Raw genomic sequence first — 15,887 nt, forward strand, 5'->3', positions numbered from 1 at the left:
CACTATAAATAGAACAACTAAGAATGTAAAAACATTGCATGGATTTACCTGGGACATATCCTCAGTCATGTATCCCAAGGTCATCTGGGTTTCGGTTCTCGCAACATACCCCTCACTCAGGTGACCAAGCCGGGGTGATCAAGTCCCGACATACGTTCCAGTAGCTACCCACGATCAGTCTCATTAGGGTAAGACAGGGCCACACAGTCCGACCGCTCGGAGGTGGTGCTGCAGGCTCCGCTTGCGGCTTGAATGGCCCTCCTAAAGGCCAATGACCAATGAAATGGTTAATTTATAGTCAATACAGTGATAGAACTAGAAAGGTCGCAATTTAAAAAAAATGCAAAGTGTGGTTGCCGCAGTGGCTTACAATGCCACGTCACCCCTGCGATTATGCGTAAGTAAGGGGGAACCAGAACAAAGTGAGGCCGAAAAAGCCGTAAACCACAAACGGGAATAACAGGATTATTCTTATTTTTTCCGATCTAGTCCGGATCACAGCGATTTAAAAACACAGACCAGGCTTTCCTCTGTGGTGGAAACCTGGTGACGCAAGGTTACTCTGGCTGTGTGTGGGGGTGAGTGAAGCTAGCAGGCTTCAGTTATGCGTGTCAGGACAGGATGTTTCAAAATAAAGTAAATCAAAATAGGCAACGCAAATAACAAATTAAAAGACCAAGTGTCAGACACTTGCAGCTATATTGCATTGTTTATAGGGTCCATATACGTACATTAATATATAATAACCCTTCCACATGAGTAGCTTTTTCATATCTATTAAACCTTTTATTTTCACCTACTGGTACACATGAAGTAAATAGGATATAAAAGATGAAATAGTTATTACCATGAAACTTCCCCAGTTGATTACTTACATGAAGACAATGATTTATTTTGACTTGAGGCCACACAAAAAGGCCACCAAATTGAGTTTTGCCTGCTCACAGTATTTTTTTCTTTTTTTCCCCATTGTTGGTCAAAGTCTGTTGAATACGAACTTGAAGTAACCCACTTATGTGTTTTATATTCTCTTCCATCTATCTCTATCTAGCATGATTTCACCGTTTCTTGCAACAGTTCAAGCAATAGCGATGTAAGTAATAGTGTAGTAAATAGTAAATAGTGCCTCCTAATGCCACTTGGAAGATCTATAGCTATATAGATCTGCTATTTGGTCACGTCTTCATTGGCAATCTGTGTGACGAAATAAAAGTTTTTGTTGACTGCCGTTGTTCAAAATATGTTTAATCAGAACTTGAAATAACCCATTAATGTGTTTTATTTTATCTATCTAGTTTGCCTACTGGTGTTAACAACCGGAGTAAGAGAGAGATCGATGACGCATACCTACTGTATTTGTCATTCATTGGGCATCAAGAAATGTAAGTGGAACACCTGAGAGGATTGTATATCTGTTATTTCCACGATTTTGGAGTGGTGGTAGCCAGCACGCACGCACACACACACACACACACACACACACACAAGAAGTACAGCAACACTCAGTTCAGACTGGTCTGATTTGTATGACTATTTTTAACATGGAAAGGCGAGAGCCGACTTCACTGTAGTAGCCTTTTCATACGTTTATATTTGACGAGAAATTCAAAGTCTCATGAATGAATTGATTGATTCATTTTGGGTTTGTTTAATGTTATTTAAACCAGTGGTTCTCAACTATTTTCATCTCAAGGACCTCACATTCATTATTTTTCTGCCAGCTACTAGGATGCAACCATGCAGTTTTTTACCAGCAGCTTCGGAGAAGCGCCTGGTTAGTGTTTACCTGGGAAAATTGCGACCGGGAGACTGACACCGCTAGTCTTGCTGCTGAGTGGGTTGCCAAGTCCGCATATTTCAAAAGCCCACAAAAAACACCTTTCAACACACTACTTACACACACTCCAACTCGCTTATAATTTGCGGACCTGGCAACACTGCCTCCCCTCGCGCCATTGGCTCAGCCGCCAACACACACACACACACACACACACACACACACACACACACACACACACACACACACACACACACGCACGCACGCCTGGAGGCCACCGCCCACTCCACAAAGTGGGATCTCGAAAACTCCACTCGGAGAAACCGCGGACTGGCTGAGGAATTGCCGCATCACGATTTCGCATATTCCCTCTAAATCTCTGTACATAAAATATAGCTAACTCAGCGAATCTCTTAGTTACATCAATATTATTAGTTATTATTACTATTATTATCAGTATTAACATCATAAAGTTCGCATTGGGCATTTGACTGCCTGTCACATTCCCAGCCATTTCCCATGATCGCGGCGGTTTGACCCAGAGCCATAAAAGTTAGGATATTGAGGGGGCAGAAACAGAGCACTGGAGTTGGAAATACATTGTTTTCAACGAGGGCACCGCAAACAACAGCTATTTGACGCATGTGTGCAACATGACAACTGTTAATTCAGCATTCTCCCATATACAGTGCTTGTGTCATATGTCTCATTTACGTCGTTTTAGGATTAAAATCTCTGCAGCGCTGCTCTCCCACTGTCATAAACAGAGACAGAGGAGACGTTGGGAGTGTTGCCATGTCCGCTTATTTATAAGAGACTCTGGGCTTGTTTTATAAAATAGCCTACTAAGCCTAGTCAGGCTTATTTTGGGATTGTTTTCAGAGCCATGGTTGCTTGTTTCTCTTTCAAACTCTGCCAACACTGCCAGTGGGAGAGTCGGTTTGTTTGTTGTGGGATATGTGCTCTCACAATCACTCCAGTATAGTTAATGTAGAGATAAATAAACAAAGTATGCCGAAATGGAAAAACTACATTTATTGAGCAATGGAGCAAGAAACTCGACATCATAAAGAAAGGGAGGCTAAAGCACTGTGAACATATAGACGCCGTCACACTGATAAGCAACAGCATGCGCGCGCATAAAGGCAGCAGAAGAACACCACCTCTCATAAGATGCAATGGAAAAGTTCTAACTGCACTCACGTGTAAAAAATGCACCATCAAACTTTCAGATGCTGTTTTTCTCCCAGTGTGGAGGAAGAATGATTAGGATTTTTATTGTGATCTCTCGCCCTTGAAATATATAATCCTTGGTTTCTGTTGCGTTTGAACAATAGCAATTCAAAGCAGTTGTCCTCAAAACCACACCTCCAGTCGCTGTCATAAGAACGGGAGGTGCGCTCATGATCACGGCAGCAGAGCCAGTTTGTCCATGGCACGCACACGTGCAGCCCATCAAGTATAATTTATGCTTCGTCCCGCGATGGTGTCGCGCACGTAGACCTCTAAGCTCACAACAGTCGCATCCGCGATGCGATGTGATATTGTATATGAGCCGTTCTCTGTGCGCAATACTGTTGCGCTTTGAAGTATAAATGTCTCCTAGGGTGCACCTCACTAGCCAACACACAAGAGGAGGTTGAATGGACTGAAACCAGCGCTCCCCAAAAACAACAGGTTTGGAGATCTGTTGGGAATTGATTACATGAAACAGTCACCCGTGCGCCCAGTCCCAATGTTTGTAAACAACAGTGGTGGAAAAAGTACTCGATTGTTTTACTTAAGTAAAAGTACCAATACTACAATTTAGAACTACTTCGTTACAAGTAAAAGAACAGAATTGAAAATGTACTTGAGTAAAAGTACAAAAGTATCGGCATCAAAATGTACTTAAAGTACTAAAAGTAGAAGTACACATAGTTCAAAATGTGTACAAAATCTATTGAAAATAATAGATTCGCAACGCGACGCATTGTGAGCTTGTAGATCGGCTATTTTCAAATGGCCGAAATGTATAGGGTTGAAGTGGTTAATGTATGTTTTCTAATCAAAATTAAAATCTCCAAAGTAACTAGTAACTAAAGTTTTCAAATAATTGTACTGAAGTAAAAGTACAAATTTTGGCTCTGAGATGTAGTGGAGTAGAAGTAAAAGTACTAGAAATTGGAAATACTCTTATAAAGTACAAATACCCCAAAATTGTACTTAAGTACAGTACTTAAGTAAAAGTACTTAGTTACTTTCCACCACTGGTAAACAAATTATTGGTCTATAGGCTACTGGCATCAGTATGTCCTACACCGATGCCCATAAGACTATAAGAAACCCACAAGAAAGAGATTAAACATAAAACATATCTAAACATGAAATAAAATAAATTGATTATAAAATGAATGACCTTTGTGGTACCCTATCATTTTAAAAGGTTAATTTAGTTAGCACATATATGTTCTCTGTGGACATAATAATGCTGGAGATTATGGTGTTGGAAATCAGGTGCAATAATAATAATATCTGGGGGGGGGGGGCATTCCCACAAAAGTGTCCTCCTTTCTGAGGACTTGCAGGTGCACACCCTATCCCCAGCTAAATGATGGAGAGTTGGTAACCAAATGAACCCTTATATATCTTAACTCTTGAGAGTGTACAATGAAACCAAGTGGGTCCATTTTAGTAGGGAGTAATACCGTCTGGAACGTTACGCGGCGGATAAAAGCATGATATTTGGTACACATGTCCCTTGGGTCATCCTAAAACATCCCAGAAGGGGTGCCCAAAAAAAATCTTAAACAGGAAGTGAGTTATTGACAAAATTCTAAATGGCCACCTAAACTGTTGACAGTTGACCCAAAAGACAACAAGAGAATCTACAAAAACCATAATATTTGGTACACATGACCCTTGGGTCACCCTAAGACATCCTAGAAGGGGTGCCCAAAAAAATCTTAAACAGGAAGTGAGTTATTGACAAAATTGAAAATGGCCGCCTAAACTGTTGACAGTTGACTCAAGACAACAAAAGAATCTCCAAAAACCATAATATTTGATACACATGTCCCTTGGGTCACCCTAAGACATCCTAGAAGGGGTGCTCAAAAGAATCTTAAACAGGAAGTGAGTTATTGACAAAATTGAAAATGGCCGCCTAAACTGTTGACAGTTGACTCAAAAGACAACAAAAGAATCTCCAAAAACCATAATATTTGATACACAGGTCCCTTGGGTCACACTAAGACATCCTAGAAGGGGTGCTCAAAAGAATCTTAAACAGAAAGTGAGTTATTGACAAAATTCAAAATGGCCACCTAAACTGTTGACAGTTTACTCAAAAGACACCAAGAATCTCCAAAAACCCTAATATTTGGTACACATGTCCATTGGGCCATCCTAAGACATCCTAGAAGGGGTGCCCAAAGAAATCTGAAACAGGAAGTAAGTTATTGACAAAATTGAAAATGGCCGCCTAGAGTGTTGTCGATTGACTCAAAAGACACCAAGAATCTCCAAAAACCAACCAACAAAATTGAAAATGGCCACCTAGCTAGGTGGCCATTTTCAATTTTGTCAATAACTTACTTCCTGTTCAAGATAGTTTTTGGCACCCCTTCTAGGATGTCTTAGGGTGACCCAAGGGACATGTGTGCCAAATTGTATGCTTTTTGGAGATTATTTTGGTGTCTTTTGAGTCAACTGTCAACAGTTTAGGTGGCCATTTTGAATCTTTTACATAACTCACTTCCTGTTAAAGATTTTTTGGGCACTCCTAGGATGATTTAGGATGACCCAAGGGACATCTGTACCAAATTTCATGCTTGTATCGAGTGTATCGATTGTCATGCTTGTATCGATTGTATCGCGTAACGATTTGGCCATTTTTTGACGATAGGAGTTGTGCCCCAATAGAGGGCATATCTCTGGTCATATGAATATTTTTACAATATATTATCTATTGGTAATCATTCATATGGTCTTTTAAAAGTTTTTAAAAACAATTATATATTTTTGGCATTGACAATATATCACTCAGAAAGGGATTAATGTGGAAGGTCATCTCATTCCGAGTGGTTTTTAAGTCAATTTGGCATTTAAAGTTGTTTAAAACATATTTAAGACATTTGTCAGGGGTTCTTTTTGCCAAATCTTTTAATATTAGTCTAATAACTATAAATGTGAAGGTTATACTTGGCACAATCAGTCAAAATTTCAGAATTATATCACCTTTAGGTATAATAGGTCATTTCTGGCGGCCATTTTGGATTTTCCCCTAAAAAAGCCTTTAATGTGTTTAAAAATGTGGGCACCCCTTCTGAGATGGTGAGATACACCCTAAAGAGTGCGTGTACCAAATGGTGCTTTTATCCACCGCGTAACGATTTTAGCCATTTCATGATGGTATTACCCCCTACTATTTGGGTCAATTTAACACTCAAGAGTTGAATAATTATTACACATCTGCATTACTTACGTTAATTTACAAGAACTCTACAGAATTACAGAATGTAGAAAACATGTTGTTTTCATCAACACAGTACAGTTCTTTAGTTTGGGTCTGGAAGGCTAAATGTCATCAGATGGTGGTCCGTGGCTCAAATGCAGAATAAATAATGGACCTCAATATGAAAACTCTTGCAAACCACTGATTTAAGGTATATTTAGAACGGATAAAAAATATGGCATTAATTTGGAAAAGGTTGACAACCACTATAGACTACCTGATTATTCCTCAAATTGCTACCCTACCACCCTGATATTAAACAAAAATGTTGTAACTTGTATTGCGTAGCCTTATGTAACTATTCATTGATTCACTCCCAAAATCCATTTGGCAACAAAAAAAAAAAAAAACACCTGTGTGAAGTGTGGGCTACTTGGTGTCAAGGTGATGTATGTTTGCTCAGCAGTTGCTGATGTCTGCTCAGAAGGTTTGAGTGTTTACTCAGACCGAAAATCTTTTAGAGGGAACATTGCCGCGGAACACCGCACAGACCTCCGCGGGGACCCCCCTTGTATTAAACACACAGATATGGAAGCTGCTGGTTATTATTAATAATGAATTCATTCTTGTTTTCATTCTGATTCGATATATTAATTTGTATATAATCGTCGTGTTTAACCGTTTTAGCGCCACCCCAGAGATCCCGAGATTGATATATCGATGCCACGCCCGAGATCCCGAGATTTGTTTTATTCCGCATAATCCGGGGAAAAAAGGAAATTAATTAGCATGTTTTAGCATTTTTAGCTAACGGCCGGTCGCGTCCACCTAAAAACGGCCAAAGTCTTTATGTGCAGTATGGCTCTTAATCTGCTCAAAATGTGATGTTCGGGCCTTCATTTGACTTGGATATGCCAACAACTATATCCCCAGACGATCCTCCGCCATTACTGTGCAGTGAAAAAGCTAGTGGATTTTTACTACAGTTTGAACCAGAACGGATTGTCGGCCATTTTAGCTGTTTGGTCAAAAACGTCTGGCACTTTGTGAGGTAGCACCACCTACAGGACTGGCATGGAAACGGTTAAGGAAATGGTAACCTGTTAATACTATGGCTAATTGGTTAAATAATGATAATAATAATAATACTATAATTAACTCAATGTCTGAATAAATGAATGTGTGTCAGAAACACTGTCGTAGCTCCTCACTCCCTGCACCAATCGCTCCCACTTTTCACACAGGCATCGACCATAATAATATGGAGGTCTTAACGAAGCCCCTTTTCCCATTTAACAAAGTGTAAATTAATAACAAATTTACAATTTGCCTTATAACTCTTGAACCGTAGGTTGTAAAATCAAGATTTCACTTTCCCTGTATTCCTTGGGTCATGCCACATATAGGCCCATTTTGGTTTTTCGCAATTTTGACTTTTCTTCAAAACACACTTTTTGCTCAACCTACAGCTTTTGTGCAAATCTCACAAAAATCGTTACACATGATCTCTGGACCTATCCGATTAAAACACCAGGCAGAATCTTCATAGTCTATCGTTTGGCTGTAATCGGCGTCCAAAGTTAGTGGGAGGGGCCTGTTTCATACAAAATTACACAAATCACGAATGGAATGTCCAATCAACCCCAAATTTCATATGTCGAGGGTGGTTTAATCAACGGAGAGCCCAAAGCAATTCCATTTGCATCCATAGGGGGCGCCGCAAAAGCGGAATTTTACAACATTTATTGCAAAAACATGCTTTTTGGGGGATAAATCTGCTGTTTGCGATAGCGTAGCCTACATGCGCTATAGCGAGACAGGACAATTCCCTCCCAATCAGTAATGTGATCTATTACATCGCATCACCCACACTGTACATCATTTGGTGTGTGTGTGTGTGTTCAAGGTTCAAATTTGTCTTGGTGACAGTCACAGCTGCATACAAATAACATACACGTTCTCATAAGAAAAGGAAAAACACCATGAAACACCCAACATACAAAACGGATATTGCACACATTCCCTTGATAACGTGCAACTAGTCAATAAAGTGCATTCGGCAATCTCTGATTGAGCATTTTGATAGGTAAACAGAAAAGAGGAACTGACTGTTCCTTGGGGCACCCCTCTACTACACAGTGTTTCCTCTGAGAACACACACAGTTAAATCTCACCCTCTGTGGTCTCCTAGAGAGGAAAGAAAAGTACCATTTTATTATAAAGGGGTTCACGTTCAACTGAGCTAATTTACGCAACAGAATGTCTGGATGTATAGTATTAAAGGCCAAGCTGAAGTCGATAAAAAGTAATCTGGCGTATGCTACCTTACTCTCCAGGTGTTTCAAAGTGAGATAAACTACTGTAGATTAGTACATTGCATCGCATGTACTGCTTTTTTTTTTAGAATATGCAAATTGATACTGGTCTAGTCGATGTCCTACCTCCAGCACTGGAGGATCCTGACAGAGGAACTCTGATTCCTCTGTCAGGATCCTCCAGTGATTTTACTACATTAGAATGGTATAGCCACAGGCCTATAATCGTTATTCTCGAGTGGACATGCTTTCTTCGGGATTGGGACTATCACTGATTTTCTCCAAATGTCAGGCACTGTATGTGAGTCTAGTTGGAAAAGCCTGTGCCAGGCTGGGGCTAATTCCTCAGCACACGTATTCAACAGGAAAGCGTGCATTCCGTCTGGCCCTGTCGCTTTATCGGTCTGTATGGTTTTAAACACTTTACAAACGGTGTCCTGATCTATTACCATCCTGTCATTAACAGCATCACAGTTCAATTCACTAATCACCTCGTAGCATCCCTGAGAAGTATCACATTCAAAGTGCATAAAGAAACTATTAAGCTCATTCGCTCTGGCACTCTCATCTAGAGCAAAGATGGGCTTTCTCTCCGACTTCATATTAGTCATCTCCCTGATGGAGTCCCAGAGTCTTTTTGTGTTAGAGTTGGCCACGTCCTGTTCCGCTCGTTCCTTAAACTTCTTTCTGGCTTCTCTCATTTGTATATTCAGTTCCTTTTGTGCAGCCTTCAAGGCTGCCGTGTCTCCCGATCTGAAGGCCACCTTTTTCTTATTTATACACTCCTTGATTTCATTCGTATTCGTATCGTGAGGTATGGTCTATTATTGTGATACTTAGTAATTACTTTCTGTGGCACTATCATTTCAACACAGAAATAAATATAAGCTGTAATAGCCTCGGTGGCTGTGTCAATGCTTGCATCCTCAAAGAAAATGTCCCAGTCAGTACATAGGAAGCATCCTTTTAGCTCCTCTGTTGCGTCCCTAGACCACACATGTACTGTCTTTTTTACTGGTTTACTGGATTTGAATATGGACCGTTGTACGTTGGCATGAGATAGACACTGTTGTGGTCAGACATGCATACAGTTTCTATGGTCGGCTGTGCCGAGTGGGGGCCTGGCTAGGGTTGAGATTCGTTAGGATTTTAACGGTTCCGGATCCTTCCCGGATCCCTCTTAACACTTTGATTGCTGCAAGATCTCAACAGGCCTATTTGGATGTTGCTGCCGTTTAACATTGCACAAAGGCCTTGTTCGGGGGCCCACAGTAAAATGTTCTCTTATAGCGAGAATCACACGCCTACATCAAAAGAAAGCTGAACTTGTCCACTTCAATTAAAAAAATACATTTTGATTTTACCATGTTCCATTCTGGAGATATTGACCTTTTTGCAACACCTGCATTTGCCTGGAAGTGGTTATCTTGAACAGCGAGCAGAGTTATGGATGGTTTAAAGTCAGAGACATTGACAGGCAGATATAAAATTGAACCCAATAAATATCCTATACATCCTATACACCGAATGAAAGCCCTGAATGTGTACTTTTACGAGGAAAACAGTAAACATTGATCCCATCTACAGTTAGACAGTAATTGGTTATTGAATGCAGCTTGTGCCCACCAGATAACTTCAGAGAAGACATGGACGTGAACTCCTCAATATTCACAAAATAAGGCCTATAGCGACATATAAATACTATATACCGTATGAAACAGAAGACTCTCTGCTTTCATAAGGAAAAAAAATGTACTGTAATAATAAAAAAATCACACCCCTGTGAAGTGAGCAGTGCAACTCTACTTCTCTACTTATTCACTACAGCTCGCTATATACGGACTGAGGCAGAAAGTCATGTAAACCTTTTATTTACAGTTTGGTCTGTAAACTTCTACTGTAATAATAAAAATCACACCCCTGTGAAGTGAGCGGTGCAACTGTTCTTTATAGTTGCGCGGTGCAACTGTAGAGAACAGTTGCACCGCTCACTTCACAGGGGTGTGATTTTTATTATTACAGTAGAAGTTTACAGACCAAACTGTAAATAAAAGGTTTACATGACTTTCTGTCTCAGTCCGTATATAGCGAGCTGTAGTGAATAAGTACAGAACAGTTGCAACGCTCACTTCACAGGGGTGTGATTTTTATTATTACAGTAGAAGTTTACAGACCAAACTGTAAATAAAAGGTTTACATGACTTTCTGCCTCAGTCCGTATATAGCGAGCTGTAGTGAATAAGTAGAGAAGTAGAGTTGCACTGCTCACTTCACAGGGGTGTGATTTTTTTATTATTACAGTACAATTTTTTTCCTTATGAAAGCAGAGAGTCTTCTGTTTCATACGGTATATAGTATTTATATGTCGCTATAGGCCTTATTTTGTGAATATTGAGTTCGGGTCCATGTCTTCTCTGCAGTTATATCTGGTGGGCGCAATGTGCATCCACCCAGTATCCAATTTATGACAAACTGTACATGGGATCAATGTTTACTATTTTCCTCGTAAAAGTACACATTCAGGGCTTTCATTCGATGTATAGGATGTATAGCATATTTATTGTGTTTATTGTTATATCTGCCTGTCAATGTCTGACTATAAACCTTCATAACTATGCTTTCTTTTTGATGATGATTGCCGCCTCGCCTAATCTATCTCACTGCTTTCATTGTTTTGATCGCAGTAACATTGGGGGGGGGGGGGTCATGGGCACATTGGGCAGCAAAAGTCTTGATCCGTACGGCTATAAAAAGTCCCATTCCACCGTTCGGTTCAGAACTATAGTATAACGCGTTGTCATCAGCTGATTTTGTTTTTCAAGCTAGTGTAGGGGAACATGCCTGGGCATGCTAGCCTGGCACGGCCAGACTCATAGCGAGGGTTCACTGATGTTTCCTCCGGGGAAGAATCTTCAGTGAATCCCCGCTATGAGGCTGGCCAAGCCAGGCTATGGGCATGCAGCTTGGGGGCGATGGAGGGGGAAAAAAGCGTCACCCGGCTGTGATGTCGACGAGAAGGAAAAAATGACTTCCACAGATGACAACACCACGGTTTAGGTCGCGGAAAAGTTCGTTATACATTACACCCGGGTCGATTACGTCCCCGACGCGTTCATTGCGGTCTTATCACTACAATTATAATGAATAAAAAAGCGTTACAATCACACGTCTGAGCGATCTCCGATTATGACGGCTCTGCATGGCGATACGTGATCCACCAACGGAACACTGTCTTGTCGTGGCAGCCCCTCGATACTGTGGTTAGTTCGTAGTATTGTAGGCTCGGGGATCGTTTGGTCGCTACAGTATGAAGAAGGAAACATGCATCTGTCCATGTGTGTTGCAGATGTTATGCATTGCAATGCCGATCTGGTGCATATGTGTTTAGGCAATAGGCAGCGTTCCGTTCAGCGTTCAACTGGCTTCTACACGTAAAGCGGCCAGCCCTCCTGTTTTCAGGAGGGGAGGGGGGTTTTTGTTTTTTGTTTTTTTTTCTGATCACGTGAGCGGGAGTAAGCAGCAATGATAGGGCGATGGTTCTTCATTGTCCGGGTGGGTAAAAAGATGAATGAAAGTATTCTATAAAAAAGTGATTGAAACGTATTGATACGTGATCCGCACCCGACGTTTGATTAATTGATAACGTATTGATACGCGATCCGCGTTGGGAGTGTTAACGGTTCCGGTTCCTAACGGTTCCCTTAACGGATCCTAATATTATTTTTTCCCCCTTTTTTCTGACATAGATTATGCTTATATTATAACTAACCTAACCAAGTACATAATAAACACAAATTCATTAATTAAATTATTGAAAATGCACTTTACAATTATGAGGTGGCACTATTATTTAAACTTCACCACCACCACCAGCAGCTAGCCACCACAACAATATCATTGTTGCAATTTGTACTGTATATTGCAATTTGTAGCCTACTGTATATTAAATATACAGTACACATTGCAATAATGATGTTGTGGTGACAAATGTTGTCTTTAATGTTCAGATTAATGTAATACGAAGGACCCCTTACCCTAATGGAAACAAGCCATAGTGCTTTCTTGGATTATAAAATCATTTTAGCAGACCTTGTATTGAACTGTATAGGCTACGTTCCTGTGCTTTTTTCTGCAAACTGTTTATAAAGTAATCATCCAATCATCTATGGAGGTATATGCACCTAAACGCTGGGCTCTCAACAGTCACGCGATTCATTTAGAGCCAAATCAAAAGCAGTTGAGTTGCTTATAAGTTGTAAAAAAATAAGTGCAGACAAATTGATTTGGCTCTATAGTTAACGCGATTCATAAAATATCAGACAGAAAGACGTCGAGTCATTGGCGTTCTAAATTAACACCAGTTGTACAATACGCCTAATGAAAAGCTCTGTAGACGTTAGTTTTTATTTTCTATTACGTTACTAGCCTGGGGAAAGTAAACCAGCCTTGCATCAGATCGTCCCCCGTCGGCTGTGGTGAAGCTGCGGGGAGAGCGGGCACGGCTTTCCGCATGGCTCACAAACGCGATGTGCCTAGATTATTCTCGTGAGTTGTGGACTCGTGTAGGCATATTGATTTTGAGATGTTTCCTCAATGTGGACGTGGTACAAGTTGCAACAACCTTTGCAGAGGGAACTATAGCATCGCATTTATTGCACTTTGCGTGCTCACTGCTCAGCCTCAGTCATTTCCCTCTCTGTTAACCACACTTTGGAGAGAGATCTGTGCGACATACTGTCCCAGTGTCCCACTCGCTCCGCGGCGGTCGCTGAATGCACAGAACAGTGGGCATATCCTACCCGACCCCACTCACTCTGTAGGTGGGGTGACGTCACCCCAGGCTCTGCTTGCATGCACACACAGACACAGCGGAGCTAAATGACGACTGATGAGAACCGTTTGGGGAACCGTTAATAAAAAAACGATGGAACCGGCTCCGGATCCGCAATGTCGGAACCGGGTCTGAAATGGACCCGGTTCCGAATCCCAACCCTAGGCCTGGCCCTGGCTGTGTATGCTCCCCTAATGTTACCATAGCACTTATCCAGGATTTATACTTCTTTGTGTTACACTTCACATACTGTTGGAATCCCGGCAGAAAGGTCTCCAGAACCAGCATGGTTGCATGTGTGTGTGTGTGTGTGTGTGTGAGAGACTGCGCAACAGTGACACTTGGTGGTGAAAAAAAACACGCCATTTCCGTGCTCGGACGGACCCAGCCAGGGGCCCGGCCAGCCAGCCAGGGACACACATTGCTAGGCAATGGAGTGGCTGCACCTCAAAAAATAGCTAACACTGTATTAGAAAGGTCGCAATTTTTCAAAATTGCAAAGTGTGGTTGCCGCAGTCACTTACATAGGCCCCTCCCACTAATATTGCCAGCCAATTACAATGTCGCGTCACCCCTGTGATCATGTAAGTAATTCGGAGGGGATTTATTTATCCAGGGAAAAATAATTTTGATTTTACGACCTACGGTTCAAGAGTTAAGCCAAAACATAAAGTGGGCTGTTATAGCGCCACCATGAGGCCGACCGATAACATAAGTTAATTAATTTTAGTAATTATTATGAACCTACCCTCCAAGTTTTGTAACTATAGTGCTTACAGTCTCAGAGGAAAAAATACTTGAATGTGATTTTTCGCATTTCCCCATTCATTTCAATGGGGAAATTGAATTCACTAATAAATTAATATCAATTAAACTATACAACATTTCTCTTAACAAAATACAAGCACATCCTTCCCGATGAAGCCGTTCAATTTGACATATGGCTCAAGTGCGTACACTCAAAACTGTGGGAGGGGTAGCGAATCAAAAAAGTTACTCCAGTGGAATAATATGCATGAAAAATAATAATAAAGTGTTACAAGTACAATAGTCTGGTTGCTAGTAACTAGACCCTCCATAAAAAAAGCACGGGCAAAAATACTTTATGTGAATTTATATTGTGAAATTGTGGGAATTTGCTAAAGTTGTGGAACAAATGTAAAATCTGCGGAACATGCGAAATATGCGGGAAAATTAGAAATTTGCTGGAACTTAAAAAATATGTTTTGATTAAAAGAAAAAGTGATTTCCTACACCCTATGGTATTGGGTTTCGCGTTGTGCTAATAAAATAAAACTTCACACCATACAGCGTCTACAGGTGACGAGCACCTGACGAAACGCGGCATGCTAATAAAGTTGATGATACAGTAAGTTGTCCGTCTCTGTTCCCTGGAGTGTGCAGTCCCTTCCTTTGAAGTTTTATATGCTTTGTTTTTTCTTCTAATCGCTAGATTCGCTACAAGCGGATTGCAGAAAGACCCCATTGCATCCTTCAAAGCCAGGTAAGAACGTCCTAGTTTCGCTTACACCTGCTGCTAACAGCTCACCTGCCACCCTTATAGCTATATAGATCGCCTTTTGGTTACGTCTCAATTGGCATGCTGTGTAACGAAAGGTGTTTTTGTTGTTGACTGTTGGTCAAAGTCGGTTGAATCAGAACTTCAAATAACCCATTAATGTGTGTTTTATTTTCCCTTCCATCTAGAGATGAAGAGTTTCTTAAGTCAGTGTTAAATATTTTGAAAACCACAACAACCAGGTAAAAAGCAGATCATGCGGGGACCTTCATAACTTATTCAATTAAACTTTGACAGTTGACAATTAATTGAAATGTATGCGTCAGACACCATGCCCAAACCCTAACCTCACAGGAAGCCACGGGTGATTTTAACCCGCAGCACGGGTGATTTTTAATAGGCAGCCTGTGAGTTTTATTTTTTACTTTTTGTCTCTTCTAGTGGAGACCAGGATATGGCGCAATACAAGACTGATCTGAATACAAGGTAATGAGGGCCACCTGATGTCGCCAACACATGTTGCTAACAGCTCACCTACCACTCTATAAGTCCTCAAGAGACAGTAGCATGCCACCTAGCCGCAATTTGCAACTCTAGATTTTTTTATAATGGGATGAATCTAGAGTTGCAATACCCTCCATTGACTCCCCACTCATCAATTTGCGTTTGCGACCTGCTTGTCTTAAACGACGTTAAACTCACCAACATTGCAGCTGTAGTCCAAGCTTGAATTATCCTCTTTCAATCTGCCGAGCTTGTTTTTCATAAAAATCCCCCGTAGACATGTTATGAGCTACTTTCTGTCAAGAAGAAGAAATGTTGGGGTTTGGAAGCGCTCATTTTTATTAAGGGGTCGCGCTGCTGCCTCCTGCATTATGTGCAAATGCGAAACAGATGCATGCAGGGCCGTTCAGTGACTTACGACGAGCGCTTCCAAACTCCAGCACTTAAAAATAATCACTTGCACAAAATTTCTTGACAGAAAGTAGCTCATAACATGTCTACGGGGG

The 15,887-nt window shown here is 41.0% G+C and overlaps 1 protein-coding gene across 1 annotated transcript in view; it reads left to right on the forward strand.

The window, feature by feature from the left end:
• Nucleotides 1–15,071, forward strand: part of LOC306935598 (uncharacterized protein) — a gene marked incomplete at its 3' end in the record, with an annotated part of 51,507 nt that extends 36,436 nt beyond the window's left edge. Inside the window, exon 9 of the mRNA XM_079518695.1 lies at nt 15,066–15,071. Coding sequence (XP_079374821.1) covers nt 15,066–15,071 — 6 coding nt within the window. The remainder of the gene's footprint in view (nt 1–15,065) is intronic.
• Nucleotides 15,072–15,887: the final 816 nt, after the last annotated feature.

The sequence above is a fragment of the Electrona antarctica genome (genome assembly GCF_951216825.1).
Source record: "Electrona antarctica genome assembly, chromosome: 13".
Classification (NCBI taxonomy): domain Eukaryota; kingdom Metazoa; phylum Chordata; class Actinopteri; order Myctophiformes; family Myctophidae; genus Electrona; species Electrona antarctica.